Source organism: Hyla sarda, chromosome 4 (genome assembly GCF_029499605.1).
Source record: "Hyla sarda isolate aHylSar1 chromosome 4, aHylSar1.hap1, whole genome shotgun sequence".
NCBI classification, from domain to species: domain Eukaryota; kingdom Metazoa; phylum Chordata; class Amphibia; order Anura; family Hylidae; genus Hyla; species Hyla sarda.
In genome coordinates, this window is record NC_079192.1 from 31,803,085 (window position 1) to 31,825,703 (window position 22,619).

Genomic DNA, 22,619 nt, shown 5'->3' on the forward strand with positions numbered 1-22,619 from the left:
CACTGTGTACATACATTACATTACTTATCCTGTACTGATCCTGAGTTATATCCCAGAGCTGTACTCACTATTCAGCTGGTGAGGTCACTGTGTACATACATTACATTACTTATCCTGTACTGATCCTGAGTTATATCCCAGAGCTGTACTCACTATTCTGCTGGTGAGGTCACTGTGTACATACTACATTACTAATCCTGTACTGATCCTGAGTTATATCCTGTATTATACTCCAGAGCTGTACTCACTATTCTGCTGGTGAGGTCACTGTGTACATACATTACATTACTTATCCTGTACTGATCCTGAGTTACATCATGTAGATCTCTTTATATTTAAAATTATAAAACATTACAATAATAATAAACAACATACATATGCACAATATATTCAAAAATGAGCCCATATTACAGAGTTACATCTTTACATTAGTTATTATGGTTTAAAAAAGACATAAGTCCATCAAGTTCAACCAAGGAATTGAAGGGAAGGGATATGGTTGGATGAAGGGGAAGGGATGTTATTTTATATTTCTGCATAAGCATTAATGTTATATTGTTCTAGGAATGTATCGAACCCTGTTTTGAAGCTTTCAAATGACCCTGCTGTGTCCAGTTCCTGAGGTAGACTGTTCCATAAATTCACAGTCCTTATGGTAAAGAAGGCGTGTCGCCCCTTGACGGAGGGAGTGCCCCTTGTCCTTTGAGGGGGTTTAACCTGGAACAGTTTTTTCCCATATCTTTTGTATGGGCAATTTATATACTTATATACATTGATCATATCCCCCCTTAAAGGGGTATTCCAGGCCAAAACTTTTTTTTATATATCAACTGGCTCCGGAAAGTTAAACAGATTTGTAAATTACTTCTATTAAAAAATCTTAATCCTTCCAATAGTTATTAGCTTCTGAAGTTGAGTTGTTTTCTGTCTAACTGCTCTCTGATGACTCACGTCCCAGGAGCTGTGCAGCTCCTATGGGGATATTCTCCCATCATGCACAGCTCCCGGGACGTGACATCATCATTGAGCAGTTAGACAAAAAACTTCAGAAGCTAATAACTATTGGAAGGATTAAGATCTTTTAATAGAAGTAATTTACAAATCTGTATTAACTTTCCGGAGCCAGTTGATATATCTAAAATAATTTTTGGCCTGGAATACCCCTTTAACTAAACACTTAAAGGGGTACTCCGGCACTTAAACTGTTCCGAACACTAGAGCCGGGAGCTCGTGGTGTCATAGCCCGCCCCCTCATGATGTCCCACCCCCTCAATGCAAGTCTATGGGAGGGGGCGTGACGGCTGTCACGCCCCCTCCCATAGACTTGCATTGAAGGGGTGCGGCCGTGACTTCACGGAAGTCATCCGACAGGGAGCGAAGTCCGCTCAGTGCACTGGATGTCTGGGATGCTGCAGCCGAGATCGGGAGGGGGTGGTCCCTTGGATAGGGGATAAGATGTCTAGGGGCGTAGTACCCCTTTAAAGATGCCTGAGTGCTGTATTCTCCGGCACTTACATAGAAATGAATGGAGCGTGTGCCGCCCCCAGTATGTGCTCTGCTCAGAAAGCCGGGACCTGTGCTGGAATCCATCACGATCAAACTCTTATCCCCCTACCCTTTGGATAGGAGATAATTTGCATGCAGTTTTTAAGCCCAAACCAGACGTGGATCAGGATTAATTAGATAAAATAAAGAACAGAAGCTGCTTCTACTTTTTTTTTCCAAATCCAATCCTGGCAAGTAGAGATGAGCGAACTTGCAGTAAATTCGATTCGTCACAAACTTCTCGGCTCGGCAGTTGATGACTTTTCCTGCATAAATTAGTTCAGCCTTCAGGTGCTCCGGTGGGCTGGAAAAGGTGGATACAGTCCTAGGAAAGAGTCTCCTAGGACTGTATCCACCTTTTCCAGCCACCGGAGCACCTTAAAGCTGAACTAATTTATGCAGGAAAAGACATCAACTGCCGAGCCGAGAAGTTCGTGACGAATCGAACTTACTCTAAGCTCGCTCATCTCTACTGGCAAGTAATGGATTAAAAAAAAAAAAAAAAAAAGGAAAAAAAAGTAGAATTTGTTTTTTAGTTTATCTGATTCATCCTCATCCACGCCTGGTTTTGGCTTTAAAATTGCACCACAAAACTGCAGCCTCAAAAAAGCTGCAACTTTTTACGCATCTGTCATTGCGATAAACTTCCTAACTGGGAGCTAAATGAAGACTCCCGGTCTTTCACATTCAAACATTCCATAGAAAGAATAATCTTGAATTTCTTACCCAGATTTGCAGTTTTACCCTCTTCTCATTCCTGTAAACCGTCTTCACTTTAAAGTCTATTCCCACGGTGCTGACAAAGGCGGAGGTGAAGGAGTCATCGGCGTAGCGGAACAGGAAGGAGGTTTTGCCCACACTGCTGTTCCCGATGATCAGGAGCTTGAACATGTAATCGAAGTTCTGGTCCGCGGCATCTTTCTGAGGCTGGCGGGTGTCATTGGCAGATGCCATCTGTCCTGAGATAAGGTTTACTGTATTAAAAACACTTTGGTTTATTGACAAAAACAGCGCCATTTCTTGTCCACGTTTGGTATTGAAGGTTGTTTGAATTATAATAATATTAACACACAGCTTACAGTCAAGAGTTGCACCATTTCTAAGGGTGGGTTCACACTACGTTTTGTCCCACGGTTGACCACGGTTTTAGGTCCGGTTGTAAAAGCGCATACGGCGCAAAAATGAGCCGACCGGACCGAACGTTTCACTCCGGTCGGCTCATTGAAGTGAATGGCATACGGGAGCGCATACGGTGACATACGGGAGCGCGAGGTTTTAGCTCCCTCCTGCCGTATGCGCTCCCGTATGGGACAAAACGTAGTGTGAACCCAGCCTAAGAGCAAAGCAGACTTGTTCTTATCTCTAAGGCTGGTTCACACTACGTTTTTGCCATACTGTTTTCAATCCGTTTTTCTAAAGAAAACCGTATGGCAAAAAAACGGATGGAACAGTGTGGGAAAAAAGTAAACCGTATGTGTTTTTAAACAGTATACTGTTTTTAAAAGTGCATACAGTTCCGTCAGTTTTTATAGAAAAAAAACCCATACGTTTTTTAAAATTTTGTCCATTTTTAATGGGAAGGGTCTTGGGTGGGGACTTTAGGATTCAAATACGCATGTGCAAAGTAAAAACGTATACGTTTTTCCCGTATGGAACCGTATACACGTGCGTTTCCCATTGACGTCCATGTTAAAAAAACGTATGCGGTTGCAGTACGGTTTTTAAACCGGAGTCAAAACCGTGGTTGACCACATTTATGACTGCAACCGCATACGTTTTTTTTAACATGGACGTCAATGGGAAACGCACATGTATACGGTTCCATACGGGAAAAACGTATACGTTTTTACTTTGCACATGCGCATTTGAATCCTAAAGTCCCCACCCAAGACCCCTCCCATTAAAAATGGACAAAATTTTCAAAAACGTATGGATTTTTTTTCTATAAAAACTGATGGAACTGTATGCACTTTTAAAAACAGTATACTGTTTAAAAACACATACGGTTTACTTTTTTCCATACTGTTCCATCCGTTTTTTTGCCATACGGTTTTCTTTCGAAAAACGGATTGAAAACAGTATGGCAAAAACGTGATGTGAACCCAGCCCTAAGGCTAGGTTCATACTAAGTTAGTGCACCCCTTAATCATATGTCGGCATCCCGCCTAAAACAGGATGCAGACGTACATTGTGAATGGGTGCAGCGGACCCCATTGCTTTCTATGGCTGAATAAAGTCACCTAGTGACTCCGTTCGGGACATAAGCACCTTTTAAGCGGACTGAAAAGCGGGGTCTGCTGCAGATTGAACAAGATCCCGGAAAGTCTGAAAGTGATGAAAACATGAAGCTGGACTGACCTGATTTACAGCCTGTGTAAGGGTAAGCGGGAAACCCTTCTTGCCTGTCCCACGACAGGGCACCCTCAACATACTGGTAAAACACCTTGAGATCCATCTTTGGACATTTTGAGAGTTTCAGCCTACTTCAAGTAACACTGTGGAGCAGGATTTTGTATGGGCCCCATCCAAGTGCACCAACTGAAGGTACCTAACGACCGCTAGGGCTAAGATTAGGGTGGGCCGCAGATGTGCCTGTAGTTGGGTGAGACCTACATAAACATTGCACTTGTCTGATTTTGTGCTATACTACACTTTACTGTTTGTTACGTTAGGCATGGTTGTTTTCTATTATGCAGAACAAAATTAGTTTCAAGTTAGCTTTGTGTCAGTCTTTTTGTTTTCTCCAAGATGTTCACATTGTGACCCCACATCCATACCCCGGTTGTAATGTTGGGTGGAGGCCCTGCCGCAGATATGTACCCCAGATCCCGAAAGTGGAGGCTTTGAATCGCCTGCTGAGAGCAAAGTGGTAACATGGGTAATAGACTACAGGGATATAGGTGGACACCCCAAAACCCTAATATATCGGCATTCTGTTTTCAGCAGGATGCTGATGGTTATGGAGCACTAATGTTGTGTGACTCTAGCCTAATTTAGGGGGGCTTCAGATCTTATTTACAGGCCCCAAACGTGTTGTAAATGAGGGGCCTTAATCTACAATTCATGGTTTGGCACAGCTCTGTTTCTCTACTTTTTCCTGGCCACGTGCACAAAGCATCTTGCAGTCATTTTTCTATCTAAGGGTCAGACATGTTGTATTTTACTGCGTATTTTCTGCAGCTGCTTATGCTACTCATTGCCTTCAAATGGATAGGAAAATACACAGCAGCAAATACGTAGCAAAGTACGGCACTTGTTACCCTACCCTAAGGGTACGGTCCCACGTATGCAGCGTATTATATGCAGTGCAAAATCTGCCACACAGCTGCGTATTCACCGATAAGCATACAGACAGGGCTACCCGGCGCTCTGCGTGTTCAGTGGGGTTTGTAGGCACAGGTCAGAGTCACATTGGTGCACGGCCCTGCCTCCAAACTTTACTGAACACACAGGGCTGCCGCAGGGTAGCCCTGTGTGTATGCTCATCGGAGGATATGCAGCATATGGTTATATCCAGCGCTCCGGCCAGACGTGCTGACTGTGAGCGCTTCCCTTCCCTCCTCTGCTGGCGGGGCCGGGAATCACATCGCGAGACGCGCCCACATGCGAATCCAAGCCCGTCACTCACCTCTGCTCTCTGCTGTCCCTTCCGTCCTCTCACAGCACCCTCACAGAGCTCTCACATTTAAAAGGGCCAGTGAGCCCCTAATTATGACATTCACCTGCATCTTTTCTATAAGTATGTGCACCTCCTACTAACCCCTGCCGGATCTTTGTTTGCCATTGTGCCCTAGTGAAAGCTATTCAGTGTCTTGCTTTGCCAGTTCCTGACCCCTCAGTTCCGTGACCTGACCTTGCTCCCGTGCTGCCTGCCTATTGGCCTCCTGCTACTTTCCTGACTTCGCACCTGTGCCTCCTGCCCTGACCTTCTGCTATCTAGACCACGAGTTGCCGTATCCCTTCAGTGCCTCAAATCTCCTCATCTGCCTGTGTGGTCGAGTCGTGCCAGGGGTAGCGACATGGGTGCCGTCTGCCACAGCAAATCCATCCCGCTTTGCAAGCGGGCTCTGGTGAAAACATTAGACTCCGCTCCCAGGCACGGCCCGTGTCATGTACCACACAGGTCCAGCGGATCCACTACTACCCTGAGTGCTACAGCCTACTGCCGTGAGTCTTACACATATTTCCTGCTGCGCATCGTAAAATACGCTGCATAAGCGCTACATGGGACCATACCTTAAAAGAAAATCTTTCAGCTTTCTTTTTTTTCTCTTTTTGGTCCTTTTTCTCCCCAGATGTATTTTGTTAATATTTACATACTTTATTGAGCTACAGCCACTGTTTCCAGATGGGACATTTTTGGGAAGTTTACATCGCATAATACATGCAAAATTTGAGACACTTAATGTTATGGCCCTAAGAATTACAGCCATAATGTGCACCGAGATCCAATTTGATTTCATAGAACCCAATCAAAAATATGAACTGCTGTTTTTACGCTGTTTTACAGCACAAAAATGTTCCCCAAAAAAACTCTGCCTCTAAGATCATTTGGGTCAATCTTGCATGGGAGAAGGCCCGGCCATTGTTTACATATCATAAGGTTCAGCCATTGAGACCCCTACAGATTACATTCCTGGCTAGAAAGTTGGCTTTTTTTAGGGTACGCTCACACTATGGAATCTTTGCATGGAATTCGGCTAGTAGATTCTGCTGCACGAACCTAACGTTGGTGTAAATGGGTATTATGCACATACTGCTATGCCGTCAATGGCGACGGTGCAGGTCCATGCGGTGCGGTCCTAGCGCTTTCGGATTTCGGTGGCGAAGGTTCCGATTTCCTGAAGAAAACCTAAATTGAAGCAGAAATGAAGTGGAACTGGCCCTTATTTGGAAGGAAATACAAAGTCCCAATGACTTCTGGGGATTTTATTTGAAGTTCCATTAAAATCAATGGGAGTCTGATTCAAGGCAGAATTTCAGATTCCGACAGTATTCCCTTAGTGAGAACTAGCCCTTACATCAGTGTTTCCCCACCATAGTGCCTCCAACTGTTGAAAAACTACAACTCCCAGCATGCCCAGACAGCCTTCGGCTGTCTGGGCATGCTGGGAGTTGTAGTTTTGCAACAGCTGGAGGCATTTTGGTTGGGAAATACTGTCTTAAAGGGGTACTCCGGTGGAAAAAAAATGTTTTAAATCAACTGGTGCCAGAAAGTTAAACAGATTTGTAAATTACTTCTATTAAAATATCTTAATCCTTCCAGTACTTATTAGCTGCTGAATACTACAGAGGAAATTCTTTTCTTTTTGGAACACAAAGCTCTCTGCTGACATCACGAGCACAGTGCTCTCTGCTGACATCTCTGTCCATTTTAAGAACTGTCCAGAGTAGGAGAAAATCCCCAAAGCAAACATATACTGCTCTGGACAGTTCCTAAAAAGGGACAGAGATGTCAGCAGAGAGAACTGTGCTCGTAATGTCAGCAGAGAGCTCTGTGTTCCAAAAAGAAAATAATTTCCTATGTAGTATTCAGCAGCTAATAAGTACTGGAAGGATTAAGATTTTTTAATAGAAGTAATTTATGAATCTGTTTAACTTTCTGGCACCAGTTTATTAAAAAAAAAAAAAAAAAAAAAAAAAAAGTTTTCTACCAGAGTACCCCTTTAAATACATGCAGTCACTCTTCCCTGAAATAAATAGGATTTTTTTTCCCATTCAGTTGACTGAACAATGCTCCCCCAAACGTCTCCATTACGGTCAACAATGGCATAGGCCACTTTTTGCAATCTGTAGGTGTCCCAGACAGGAAGACCTTCCTGCACTAATTCAGACCTCATGTACCTGGACTTTGTAGAGATTCTTCACAAGATTTATCATGAGATATAGGCGTAGTTAGATCCAGGTACTACTACTACCACCACTACTACTACTACCACCACCACACCACGCTCCAGGTTTGGCTTTCCTTCATTCCTCAGTGTATGGAAGAATTCACAAGGGGCAGATTTGTTGCACAAATGGCAAATATGCCATTCCTCTTTAAAGAGGTTATCCAGGATAAAAACTTGATATATATATATATATATATATATATATATATATATATATATATATATATATATATATATATCTCAACTGGCTCCAGAAAGTTAAACAAATTTATAAATTACTTCTATTAAAAAATCTTAATCCTTTCAGTACTTATACTTATGAGCTGCTGAAGTTGAGTTGTTCTTTTCTGTCTAACTGCTCTCTGATGACACGTGTCTCAGGAACTGTCCAGAGTAGAAGCAAATCCCCATAGCAAACTTCTTCTACTCTGTGCAGTTCCCGAAACAAGCAGAGATGTCAGCAGAGAGCACTGTTGCCAGACAGAAAACAAACAACTCAACTTCAGCAGCTGATAATTATTGGAAGGATTAAGATTTTTTTAATAGAAGTAATTTACAAATCTGTTTAACTTTCTGGAGCCAGTCGATATTAAAAAAGGTTTTTATCCTGGAATACCCCTTTAAGGCTACGTTTACACGGCGGAATTACGCAATTCCCCTTAAAAACTCCGTTCTGCAGAGCTTGCAGCGGAATTTTTACTGAATTCCGGCGGGATTAAGGGTATATTCACACGGCAGAATTTCTGCAAGCGGTTTCTGCATCAAATTAAAGCCCAATAGACTTCAATGCAATTCCGCACTCCCATTCACACTTCAGAATTATAGCATGCAGATTCCGCGCCGAATTTACACCAATTCCGCTCGAATTCCCCACAAGCTACAAGCCACCCAAATGAATGCGGATGCAGAATTGGTGCGGATGTGCGGAAATCCTGCCGTGTGAATATAGGCTTACTGTGTGCTTAAAACACAGAATAATGCCGAAATTCAAAGCCCCACTGAGTCCAACGGGATTTCGTTATTAAATTTAAAGGGGTACTCCGGGGGGAAACTTTTTTTTTTTTTAATCAACTTGTGCCAGAAAGATAAACCGATTTGTAAATAACTTTTAGTAAACATTCTTTACCCTTCCAGGACTTTTTAGCAGCTGTATGCTACAGAGGAAATTCTTTTCTTTTTGAATTTCTTTTTTGTGTTTTCCACAGTGCTCTCTGCTGACACCTCTGTTCGTGTCAGGAACTGTCCAGAGCAGCAGAGGTTTGCAATGGGGATTTTCTCCTGCTCTGGACAGTTCCTGATACGGGCATCAGGTGTCAGCAGAGAGCACTGTGGACAACACAAAAAAGAAATTCAAAAAGAAAAGAATTTCCTCTGTAGCATACAGCTGCTAAAAATTACTGGAAGGATTAAGATTTATTTATAGAAGTAATTTACAAATCTGTTTAACTTTTTGGCACCAGTTCATTTAAAAAAATATTTTTCCTCCCCAGAGTAAATTTAGCAGAATGTGCTGTGTGAATGGGGCAGCGGAATCCCATTGAACATAATGGGCTTTAAATTACGGCGGAATTTTTCGGCAGAATTCCGTGCGTGTGAATATGGCCTAAAGGAGAAACCCACGTGCTCGCCATAGAAGCAAATAAATGAATCTGATTTTAAGTCACACGACTGAATGTTTGTGAATTCACCCACATTATACCTGGTCCGGCAGACTACAAGACGGCAGTGATTATGTGGGCGGACAACCATGTAATGACGTATAATTACCGAAATACCTAAGAAAAATGCACTGAAAGGACTTTAGGTGCAAGAAGTGCTTCCTGCTGCAAGATACTGCTGAGCAGATGATCATTGTTATATGACAGTACTGCAAATACAGCAATACCATGATGGGGTTCAGGATCATTTCCTCTCAGGGAACAGGAGGCGTCTGACAACAGAGGCCAGTATAGCAAGAAGAAGATTAGCATGCTGGGAGTTGTAGTTCTGCAAGAGCTGGAGACACGCTGGTCGGGAAATGCAGAGGTGTCTGGCATCGGCTTTCCCCCCTCTACCTTATTCAAAGTACTGTACATGCATGCTTGGCCAAGCCAGAGCGTGCATGCATATGGGGGGGGGGGGGGATAAAGAGACATAACTGTCCGCCTCCTTTGCTAGTATGTTTTAATTATAATTTTAATATATATATATTTTTTAATTTTATATATATATATATATATATACACACACACACAGTGTGTTTGTATATATATATATATATATATATATATATATATATATATATATATATACACAGTTTACACATATATATATATATTTTTGACATTTTTTTATTTATCTTTCTTATTTATTATTTTTATATATATATATATATATATATATTTACTTTTACATTTTAATTAATTTAAATTTGTATTTATTTATTTTTATTATATATATATTTATATCATAAAAATAAAAATTTAAATAAATAAAAAAAATTAAAAAAATGTAATATAATTTTTTTTTTTTTTTACACATTTAACTTTTTTTTTATGTTTTAATTTAATTTATGAAAAAAAAGTGTGTGTGTGGGGGGGGTCTCCCTTAATTTCCTAAACCAATGTGGCATATACTTTGGTAGTTGCCAGCCTGAATAATGGCAACTTTCTACCTCCCCAAACTTGGAGCTCCATCTTTAGGGTACGTTCACACACACGGGTTTTCCACTGCGTATTTGAAAGTGGGCGGGCTCTTCTCGGCTGTCCGCAGCAGATTTTCCGCGGCGGAATGTATACTGCAGAAAATCCGCCGCAAGCCCCATTGGAGTCAGTAGGGACTGTGGCGGATTTTCCGCAGCGTAAATTCCGCCGCGGAAAATCTGCTGCGGACAGCCGAGAAGAGCCCGCCCACTTTCAAATACGCAGCAGAAAACCCGTGCGTGTGAACGTACCCTAAAGATGGAGCTCCAGGTTTGGGGAGGTAGAAAGTTGCCATTATTTAGGCTGGCAACTACCAAAGTATATGCCACATTGGTTTAGGAAATTAAGGGAGACCCCCCCCCCCCCCCCCCCCCCCCCACACACACACTTTTTTTTTCATAAATCAATTAATTAAATTAAAAAAAGTTTAAATAGCAGGTTTTCCGCTGCGGAAAATACGCAGCAGAAAACCTGCTAAAAATCTGCGCGTGTGAACGTACCCTTAGGGTGTGTTCTAGCTTTTTCCAGTGGGTATTGCGGTAATATGGGGGCAGGTGGTGTAGGGGGTGGTTGAATAGCGATAGCTCCAGCTTAGTTATGGACACTCGCTTCATATGCGGGGAATTCGATGGGGGATTCGACACAATTAACCCTTTAGATGCCGTGATCAATGCTTTCATCTAAAGTATAAAAATGACAGGTGCGCGGCTCTCATTGCCCCCAAACCACATGGCGCCATCTAATTTAAACACATCAATACACTTTCACTACATTCATTACATTTTAGACTAAAATACGACTAAAACTACAAATGGTATTTTAATGAAAAGACTATGACTAAGGCTATGCATTCGGCTGACACTATCTAACTTGTCCGGCCACATGTAGATCTACTGTGTACTCAGGTGACACATAACCCAGTTTTGGCTTAAATAAGAACTCCACCCAGAAGCTGCAGACGTTACAGATAAGGGGGAGGACAGGGGTAAAAATGTGAGAACTGCCCTGGTCCCTGAAGTCATTTTCCTTCTTCCACAGGGGCAATAAAGCTCCCAAGCAAGACGGTGGTAAAACGGTGGTCCCTTAAGAATGTTCCTGGCTTTTTTTTAGGGCATTCCTTGTCGTAGGACTTGAATTTCCTGATTTTGGCGATTAAACATGTTGATAAGTATTCTATGGACATAGGGTGAATTGGATTTTCGGAAAGCTCTTCAGAGGATGCACACCCTGAAGACTAGACGCTCTCCTGTACTCTGTCCCTTCCATCAAATCAATGGAAAGTTAATAAAATCCTTAAAAAAACAATGAGTCCAGTCAATAGGGGGCAAGTGAGGGGGGGTCCCTGGAGGATAGAGGAAAGCCATCAGTCACCAAGATGGTCCATCAATCAGCCTGGATACATAACACTCCATCTGCTATCCCAAAATCAATTGCACAAGCTAAAATCCAGTAACTGCTTCCATTCCACCACTGTAAACTATCTTCTCCAGTGCGTCTTGTAATACTACAATTTCATTTTTATTAGTATTGCTTTAAAATCATCAATGCCAATTCATGTACATGCACAATCCGACGGGTTTTGAATGCTCTTACTCATGGGGAAAAGAAAAAAAAAAAAAAAAGCACAGTTTAGCATTTTAAATGTTTTGGTTGGATTGTGCATGTGTAAGAATTGTTGTTGATGGTTTTAATGCATCACTAATAAAAAAAATTCAAAATAAAGATGTTTTAATATCTCATTCAGAACAGAACAAGTTTATGCTTCAGATGACTTTAGCCGCCGGGCCATGGCGTGATCCATGCTGAAGTCTCTGGAGGGGGTGAGCCAGAATTTCTACTTTGTTCCGCTCCACGACAACCTGATAATCCAGAATCCCATTCCATGATAGGGTGCACGCACACCACGTTTTTGCTATACAGTTCCCATATAGGGTTTCAAGTTAAAAACCGTACGGAACTGTATAGAAAACCGTATACATTGACTTAACATTATAAACCGTATGTCAAACGCATCATCCGGTTTAGTCTGTTTTGCGTCTTATACGGTTTTGTCCGTTTTTTTCCTGTACCCAAAACTGTAGACTACCACGTTTTTTTGGTCCGGGTAAAAAAAAACGTATTAAACCGTATACGTTTTTTTTTTTTTTAAACATGGGAATCAATGATAACCGTACAGAACCGTATGTGCGTACGGTTCCATCCAGTTTTCACCATACGGTTTTTGACTTTGCACAGTTTTTTTTGGGGGGGGGAATTTCAATCAAACAAGTGAAACTTTATTGAAAAAGGAGTGAAATGTTAAAAAACGGATGCAACTGGACACCATTTTTCAAACCGTATACGGTTTTTAACTGTATACGGGTTGAAATTTGTACACACGTTTTGATACAGTTTAGTCAGGTTTTGAGGAATCAGTTTTTTTTTAATCAAAAACCTGATATGAGAACTGTATTACAAAAATATGGTGTGAATGCACCCATATATATATATATATATATATATATATATATATATAGTCACTACGCCTGTCAATGTAAATTGTAATGGTCCGTCTCACACTCCAGCACCTAACTGGGCCTTATTGAGAATTGATTTAAAGGATTTAAACTAAAATTTACCGACCTATGGTTTATGTACTCAATGGGGGAGATTTATTAAAACCTGTCCAGGGGAGAAGTTGCCCAGTTGCCCATAGCAACCAATCAGATGACTACTTTCATTTTTAACAAGGCCTCTGGAAAATGAAAGAAGCGAGCTGATTGGTTGCTATGGGCAACTGGGCAAGTTTTCTTCTGCACAGGTTTTAATAAATCTCCCCCCAATCTCCTTATACAAGGTGAGACAAGGTCACCTCGGCTAACTTATGGTGAAGCAATAACAAAAATATTATTATTATGGGTTTTTCAATCGGGTAACAATGGGGTCATTGACAAAGAAACAGATCTCAGGCTGGATCTAGATAAGGGATGGAGCAATCCGCTATTCAGCACAGAAGGATAAACGAGAAGGGTTCACATATACGGAGGAAATTCGTGGGTGTCTCCATATACAGGTGGTGGCGTCTGTGCGGGCTACTGGAATCGTGACGTCATGCACACGCCCCCTGGTGATGTCACACCACGCCCCCTCAATGCAAGTCTATGGGAGGGGGCGTGGCATATGCCACGCTCCCTCCCATAGACTTGCATTGAGGGAGCGTGGCGTGACGTCACTAGTAGGCGTGCGCATGACGTCACGACCCCAGTAGCCCGCACCCAGCGTTCAGAACAAAATGTTTCAGACCCTGGGGCAGTGGAGTACCCCTTTAAGTCGCTGGTCACACGCATTGCATAGTTGTCGGCCGAATATTTGTTTGTGAAACAGTCATGTCTCCTATTCGGGTAAGTATCACCTCCATATACAGGTGGTGGCGTCTGTGCGGGCTACTGGAATCGTGACGTCATGCACACGCCCCCTGGTGATGTCACACCATGCCCCCTCAATGCAAGTCTATGGGAGGGGGCGTGGCAGCTGCCACGCCCCCTCCCATAGACTTGCATTGAGGGGGCGTGGCGTGACATCACTAGTAGGCGTGCGCATGACGTCCCAACCCCAGTAGCCTGCACCCAGCGTTCAGAACAAAATGTTTCAGACCCTGGGGCAGTGGAGTACCCCTTTAAGTCGCTGGTCACACGCATTGGATAGCTGTCGGCCGAATATTTGTTTGTCAAACAGTCATGTCTCCTATTCGGGTAAGTATCACCTCCATATACAGGTGGTGGCGTCTGTGCGGGCTACTGGGGTTGGGACGTCATGCACACGCCCCCTGGTGATGTCACACCACGCCCCCTCAATGCAAGTCCATGGGAGGGGGCGTGGCAGCTACCACGCCCCCTCCCATAGACTTGCATTGAGGGGGCGTGGCGTGACGTCACTAGTAGGCGTGCGCATGACGTCCCAACCCCAGTAGCCTGCACCCAGCGTTCAGAACAAAATGTTTCAGACGCTGGGGCAGTGGAGTACCCCTTTAAGTCGCTGGTCACACGCATTGGATAGCTGTCGGCCGAATATTTGTTTGTCAAACGGTCATGTCTCCTATTCCCAACACATAAGCGCGCTTGGACATAAGCGATTCATGTATTCTGAATGGAGTTGGGGGGTGTAGAAAGCCACTGTCTGACACTTCTGGTGGTGACATCTTTTCGAGAACAAAAGGATCAGGCACATAACATCAAACATGCCTGATACTTCTCTAAGGTACCCTCATACACAATGAATGGTTGGTCAGTCCCGCCGAAATCAGTTTATATGGCCAGGCTATGTCTAATGTGCATGGAGGCCTTTATGGTGACCATACACATTAGAGGGAAGTCAGTAACACTTACCAACTTTGTGGCCGCCTATATTTTGTGAATGAGTGTTTCTTTGCTAGGAAATGTTAAAGGGGTATTCCAGGATTTTTTTTTTTTTTTTGACTATGCTACAGGGGCTGTAAAGTTAGTGTAGTTCATAATATAGTGTCTGTACCTGTGTGTGACTGTTTTCTCACAATTCTTCTGTGACTTTCCCCCCAATATTTATTTTGAACAGCATACAAAATGACTGTTGTCTCAGATTTTTCCCAGGTTGCAATGCGGCCGAGACCTGATATCACTAGTCAGCTGATGACTGGGAGCCTGTCTGCTTTAATGGGTGGAGGGATCAATCTGCAACTAATGCAACAGCTGTAGGCACCCTGATTGAAAACCACAGGTCTTTTGAATGGATGCAGCTCATTTATGTTTCAATGGTTGGGGTGGCTGATGTGTGGGAGGGAGGAAAATGGAATTATGGGATTTGTAGGCAAAAAAGAAAAACTCAATCAGGAAATACCAGTTCACAAAAAGCTAGCCACAGTGTTATGGTAATCTCACAACATAGCCATTTAGCCCCAAGACAAGTGCAGATCCTTCCTAAGCATGTCCATTACTGCCTGCCAGGTATGTACTAAAATCACCTTATGGTGGAGAACCCCTTTAAATTCCAATGTTTTCTCAATGGAAAACACAAGCAGGCTTGATCGCGCCTAGCGTGCATGTACAATGACATGGTGCATGCATCTTAAGATGCTCATTCACCTGATACTAAAGGTATAAGTTATCGGCTATTTATCACCCCTCGACACCGCTGCAGAGCATTGATTTAAAGCGGGCGCTTTAAATCAATGAACTGCCTTTTGCGGTGCCATAGGCCGCCGCCACCACCCGCTTCTCTCCCCTACCTGTCAGGGTGGTCCGGGCCATCCATCCTTCCTTCCTTCCTGTAGTGTCCGGCGGCATTCCGGGTGGAGGGTGAACCGGTCCGGGCTGTCCTTCTTTTCTGGGGGTCCTCTTCTCCACTCCGGGCAGGCTCCGGCCTAGTAGCGCAGCATAGACGCCGCTGCGCAGTGACGCCCGTGCGCAGCAACGCACCTGACGTCACGGCGCAGCGGCATCTATGCAGCATACTAGGCCGGAGCCTGCCCGGAGTGGAGAAGAGGACCCCCAGAAAAGAAGGACAGCCCGGACCGGTTCACCCTCCACCCGGAATGGCGCCGGACACTACAGGAAGGATGGATGGCCCGGACCACCCCCATCACGGGTAAGTTTATTTTTTATTTTTTTATTGACTCGGAGGGTGGGGGAGGGGCCCGACCGGTATAGCGGTATGGGCAAAAATCCATACCGGTATACCGCCCAGCACTACGGTGGGGGGTGCGACACGGTGGGTCGGGGGGGGGGGGGGCGGTCCCGGTGCAGCGGGTCGGGGGGGAGGTCGCGGGGCGGTGCGGGGGGCGGGGCATTATCAGCTTATCGGCAAGGTAATTGCCGATACCGATAATGCCCAAAATCGTGATTATCAGCCATACCGATAATCGGTCGATTTGCAACACGTTTCAATCCCCAACTGGGATCTTCATCTTTATTATGCCTGATGAAGATCCCAGTTCGGGACTGAAACGCGTTGCAAATAAACTACATCATATTATTCTTGGGACCAGCGCCTTCATTCAGAGGAACCTGCTTTTTCATTTCCATATTGTGCCCTTACTGGATAGATTGACGTCATTCCGGGAAGTTCCTTGTGGCAGCGGTCGGCTACTTTCTTTCCAGACGCCACTGTAGGTGTTGTACACCTGAGGGTAAGGACCCTATATTGTTTTTACTTTATCCGTACCCCCCAAACGGTCCTCACTAGGGGCGCACCCTGTGTTGCTTTTTCCATTTCATTTAAGAGTGTGGAATTGAGATTGTCAAATATCATCCCTAAAACGTTACAGGTAGAGATGAGCGAACTTACAGTAAATTCGATTCGTCACGAACTTCTCGGCTCGGCAGTTGATGGCTTATCCTGCATAAATTAGTTCAGCTTTCCGGTGCTCCCGGGGACTGGAAAAGGTGGATACAGTCCTAGGAGACTCTTTCCTAGGACTGTATCCACCTTTTCCAGCCCACCTTTTCGCTCATCTCTAGTTACAGGCATTGTAGATCCAGACATTTCTCTAACCTGCAGATCATTTACAGACTTTGAGTTTGGTGATTTTTAGGCCACCAAGTTACCATGTTCTTCCATATTAAAGGGGTAGTCCAGTGGTGAAAAACTTATCCCCTATCCTAAGGATAGGGGATAAGTTTGAGATCGCGGGGGGTCCAACCGCTGGGGCCCCCTGCGATCTCTCTGTACGGGGCCCCGGCCCTCCGCCGAGATAGCGGGTGTCGACCCCCGCACGAGGCGGCGGCCGACACACCCCCTCAATACATTTCAATGGCAGAGCCGGAGATTGCCGAAGGCAGCGATTCGGCTCTGCCATAGAGTTGTATTGAGGGGGCGTGTCGGCCGCCGCCTCGTGCGGAGGTCGACACGCCCCCTTCCCGCGGGCTGTCGGGGCTCAGTACAGGAGATCGGACCCCCCGCGATGTGCAACTTATCCCCTATCCTTAGGATAGGGGATAAGTTGCTCACCACTGAGTCACCACTGGATATCTCCTTTAAGGGCATCTAGCTTGAAGACCCCAAGAATATAGCTGTTACCCCTCAGTCACTCTGAAGTGTACAGATGGCAGGCACTAAACATTCCCTTAATAAGTTTTATGGTCTGATCATTAGCAGGAACTGGGAGTAATAAACACCAATGGTCAAGATCTTCCATCTGAAGGACATGAGATTCTTGAAACAAACTGTACAGTGGTCCCTCAACATACGATGGTAATCCGTTCCAAATGGACCATCGTTTGTTGAAACCATCGTATGTTGAGGGATCCGTGCAATGTAAAGTATAGGACAGTGGTCTACAACCTGCGGACCTCCAGATGTTGCAAAACTACAACACCCAGCATGCCCGGACAGCCAACGGCTGTCCGGGCATGCTGGGTGTTGTAGTTTTGCAACATCTGGAGGTCCGCAGGTTGTAGACCACTGTTAGAGAATGTTGTACTCACCTGTCCCCGCCGCTCCGGACCGTCACTGCTGCCCGGGATGTCGCCGTTCATCACTGTCGCCGCATCCCCGGGGTGTCCCCGACGCTCCGGCAAGGCCTCTGCTTCCCAGGCAACCGCGCTCTCCGTTGCCGCCATCACGTCGTTACGCACGCCGCTCCTATTGGATGACGGGACGGCGTGCGCAGCGACGTGATGACGTCAATGGAGAGCGCCGACAATGCAGAGGATCCAGAAGAGGATGCGCCGGAGCCCCGAGGACAGGTAAGTGATAGTCAGCGGACCACACGGGGCACAGTAAACGGCTATCCGGTGTCAGCTGAAGCAGTCTGCGATGGACCCGACATACAAAAGCATCGTATGTTGATGCTGCCTCTGAGAGGCCATCGCATGTTGAAATTATCGTATGTCGGGGCCATCGTAGGTCGGGGGGGTCACTGTATCTATCTTTAGTACATCTGTAATACTAGGATGTCACATCTTTACAAGCCTATAGGGGTACTCCACTGAAAAACATTTTTTTTATATCAACTGGTGCCAGAAAGTTAAACAGATTTGTAAATTACTTCTATTAAAAAATCTTAATCCTTCCAGTACTTATTAGCTGCTGTATACTACAGAGGAAGTTCTTTTCCTTTTGAATTTCCTTTTTATCTGACCACAATGCTCTCTACTGACACCTCTGTCCATGTCCAAGAAGTTCCTGTGGAGCATATAGCAGCTAATAGGTACTGGAAGGATTAAGATTTTTAAGTAATCAACAAATCTGTTTAACTTTCTGGCACCAGCTGATTTAAATAAAAAAAAATGTTTTCCAGTGGAGTACCCCTTTAAGGCCATTCAGAAATAACCGAAAGTCATTCTTGATAACAATGGCAGCATCTCCTCCATGGATCTCTGGATCATACACAGTGTGGTCAGGATTCGGTCTTAGCTATGAGGTACGGTATAGACCATATCAAGTAGGCCCCTTGCTTGCTACAAGCTTTAGCACCAGGGGCATACACCAAGAAGAGGCAACGAAGAAGTGAGTTCTCCGAGGACTGGAGAACCTGGAAACTGTTTGCTTTTCAGCCAAACACTCAGATTTGTCAGCATACCATCTGCTGGAGCCGCTCGGACAAACCACAGATGCAAGGTCAAATATGAGATAAAAAGACCAATATTTCCTAAAAGCTTTATACTTGATTGCAAATGCATTAGAAACAGGGAGGAATACACATCTCAAACCAGACAAGACAGACTTGACGCATTTCAGGGGGAGATCCCTTAGTCATCAGCCTCATTCTGCTTATCATTAAGGGGTAACTGCTTCGAAATGCGTAATGCCTGTCTTGCCTTGCTTGAGAAGTGTGTACCTCTGGCATTACAGAACGGGGGACGTTTACACTTCTTAAACAAGACAAGGCAGGCTTGATGCATTACAGGCGGTAACCCCTTAGTCATCAGCCTCATGCTGCTTATCATTAAGGGGTAACCCCTTCGAAATGCGTCATGCCTGTCTTGCCTTGCTTGAGAAGTGTATACCTCTGATATTACAAAATGGGGGACGTATACACTTCTTAAACCAGACAAGGCAGGCTTGACACATTTCAGGGGGTAACCCCTTAGTCATCAGCCTCATGCTGCTTATCATTAAGGGTTTACCCCTTCGAAATGCGTCATGCCTGTCTTGCCTTGCTTGAGAAGTGTATACCTCTGATATTACAAAATGGGGGACGTATACACTTCTTAAACCAGACAAGGCAGGCTTGACACATTTCAGGGGGTAACCCTTCAGTCATCAGCCTCATGCTGCTTATCATTAAGGGGTAACCGCTTCGAAATGCCGAAATGCGTCACGTCTGTCTTGCCTTGCTTGAGAAGTATACACCTCTGACATTTCATGTTACAAAACAGGGGACTTATACACTACTCAAACAAGACAAGACAGGTTTGACACATTTCAGGGAGTTACCCCTTAGTCATCAGTCTCATGCTGCTTATCGTTAAGGGGTAACCCCCTCGAAATGCATCACGCCTGTCTTGCCTTGCTTGAGAAGTGTATACCTCTGACATTACAAAACAGGGGTCGTATACACTTCTCAGACAAGACAGTCTTGACGCATTTTGGGGGGGTTACCCCTTAGTCATAAGCATCATGCTGCTTATGAATAAGGTGTAACACCTCCCCGAAACACGTCAAGCCTGTTTTGCCTTATTTGAGAAGCGCATACCTCTTTATTTTCTAAGGTATTTGCAATAAAGTATGAAGCTTTTAGGGACTATTAGGGGACGCTGGATTCTTCTTCTTCATCACGAGCTTGCCTTTTAGTTTCTTTCTATGATCCTGGGACTGATACTCATTGCAGTGCCTATGGGGAGGGGAGTCCTGCACCAAAAGTGAAAGGAGCCCATGTAAACCGGGCCCCGGGGAGCAGGAGCATGGGATCTTGGGTTAATATATTATACAGTAACCAGGTTTTATAACCAGGCACTATCCTTAGACACAGCAGGGGGGATCCAGGGACTTCAATAGACATGGGAATCCTATATACAAGGCAGTAAAGTCCTTCCAGTTCTATTGAATTAACGGCAGACGCAGGTTCTTCTCCAGATGGATTGAGATGGAAAATCACTAAGCCGCCCGAGCATTGTGTCCGACCAATCTGGGTGTTACGCTGCCAACACCCCAAAGCAAATAAAACACGGGAACTGGGATCTCCGCAATGGTTGTCAACAAAGAACAAATGCTGCCATGTAGTGCACATCACACCTACAGCTGGGAATCTATGTAGGGAAACCTGTCGGGCATCGCTACTATCTTACGGGGGTATCATATATTAAATAGGGCTGGTTCACCCCACTGCTCTGCATAGGGGGGGGAGGCTTGGTGCTTGCTCATGTTGCAGTAATGAGACCACCAATAAAGGGGCTGTCTCCATTGTATTTACCCCCCCTGCCTGACAATCCTATTAGTACAATGGGATTATAGATTATATGGCAATGGTCCAGCAACTTATTAGAACAGCTCAGCAGGGATAGCCTATAGCAGTGATTCCCAACCAGCGTGTCTCCAGCTGTTGCAAAACTACAACTCCCAGCATGCCCGGACAGCCGTTGGCTGTCCGGGCATGCTGGAAGTTGTAGTTTTGCAACAGCTGGAGACACACCAGTTGGGAAACACTGCTCTAGGAGAGTAGATATGTATAACATAGCCCAGTAAATGGTTGGTGATCCCTGACATGGTCAGTAGGGTGTGGATTATACATATGCTAATAGTACTAGTCCAGGCATGCTGTAGTTTTGCAACAGCTGGAGGCACACTGGTTGGGAAACACTGGCCTGTAGAGATGGCTGGCAACACCCTGCCCCATTTGTCAAGTTCCAGCCCCCTCCATCCAATGCATATACAGCAATCCAATACTACCCCTCCTCCCAATGACCTGGCCCTGGACATATACATTCAGATATTAGTATGCTGGGCATGCTGGGACATGTAGTTCTGCATTAGCTGGAGGCACGCTAGTTGGGAAACACTGGTCTATAGAGATGGCTAGTGGCTGACAACAACCTGCCTCTTCTCCAATATATATAAATATATATATATATATATATATATATCTGTGTGTGTGTGTGTGTGTGTGTGTATGTGTATATATGTGTGTGTATATATATATATATATATATATATATATATATATATATATATATCAAATACTACCCCCCATGGGACGTATAACCCCCTTAAATGAACTGGTCCAGGACATATAAATTATAGGTGTTATAGAAGACAACAATCCTAGTGGCAAGGCAGTTTTTCCCAACAAGGGTGCCTCCAGCTGTTGCAAAACTACAACTCTTAGCATGTCCGGGCATACTGGGAGTTGTAGTTTTGCAACAGCTGGAGGTAGCCTGGTTGGTAAACACTGGCCTATAGAGATGGCTGGTGGCTGACAACACCCTGTCCCATCTGTCAGGTCCCTGCCCCCTCATCCGATACATATATATATATATATATATATATATATATATATATATATATATACACAGCAATCCCATCCTACCTCCAAGAGACGTATAGCCCCCCTCCCAATGATCTGGCCAGGGACATAGACATTCTAAGTGAGTAGTATAGAACATAACAATACTAGTATACAGGCCAGTGTTTCCCAACCAGGGCGCCTCCGGCTTTTGAAAAACTACAACTCCCAGCATGCTGGGAGTTGTATTTTTTGCAAAAGCAGGAGGCGCACTGGTTGGGGAAAACACTGATATAAGAGATATGCGGAGGAGACGCACACATGGTTCCAGGTACATACACACCCACATGTAAGGTGACACGTCCCAGCAGCTGTTAGTAGTGACAATGACCCCGCACAGCGCCCCCCAGTATACACCTGGTCATCAGTATTATTACCTTGTCCGGCAGGGTCCAGGGGCACAGGGTGGTCTTTGCTGGTCTCTACTGACACTTTCCTTGTACTATAAGTGGGGTCTCCTGTCTCTGTCCAGCAGCAGCAATGTGTCCTCTGTCTCTTGCACTCCCCTGCTCCTGTCTGTAGTGCACTGTCTCTTGCACTCCTCGGTCTCTTGCACTCCCCTGCTCCTGTCTGTAGTGCACTGTCTCTTGCACTCCTCTGTCTCTTGCACTCCCCTGCTCCTGTCTGTAGTGCACTGTCTCTTGCACTCCTCTGTCTCTTGCACTCCCCTGCTCCTGTCTGTAGTGCACTGTCTCTTGCAAGTTGCTGCCCTCCCTCCCGGATCTGTCTATTTGCAGGTAGCTCTATCTCTCCAAACTGAGGTGTGTCTCCTTCCCCTGCAGTCTCCCTCCTTCTCTGCCAGCACAGACTCTCACCTCCTCCTCCTCCCCCAGCCTCCGCTCTCCCTGCAGGGCTGGCCCTTCCTGTCCCTGATCAGCCTCCTACTACATCTAGGATCCCTGTGTCCTGACTGTTCTACACACCGCCACACCGTGCAAACTGATAATTCTGCATCCGGCTCCTTATCCCCTCTATATCCAAACAAGAATTATTCCAAAGTAATTATCCTAAGATCCTGCGAAGTAATACTATATAATGAGGAGG

The 22,619-nt window shown here is 44.8% G+C and overlaps 1 protein-coding gene across 6 annotated transcripts in view; it reads right to left on the reverse strand.

The window, feature by feature from the left end:
• The window catches only part of RAB3D (RAB3D, member RAS oncogene family), a 36,450-nt gene extending 14,055 nt beyond the window's left edge, over positions 1–22,395 (reverse strand). Inside the window, exons 1-2 of one of the 6 annotated variants that reach the window (XM_056570386.1) lie at positions 21,953–22,081; positions 2,272–2,499 (exon numbers count right to left, since the gene is read on the reverse strand). In XM_056570386.1, the coding sequence (XP_056426361.1) occupies positions 2,272–2,499 (228 nt within the window). In that variant the 5' untranslated portion in view covers positions 21,953–22,081. Of the gene's footprint in view, positions 1–2,271; positions 2,505–3,903; positions 3,991–12,742; positions 12,821–13,511; positions 13,551–21,952 lie in introns of those variants that run through there. The other 5 variants (XM_056570383.1, XM_056570385.1, XM_056570384.1 and 2 more) reach the window with 5 other exon arrangements.
• Positions 22,396–22,619: the final 224 nt, after the last annotated feature.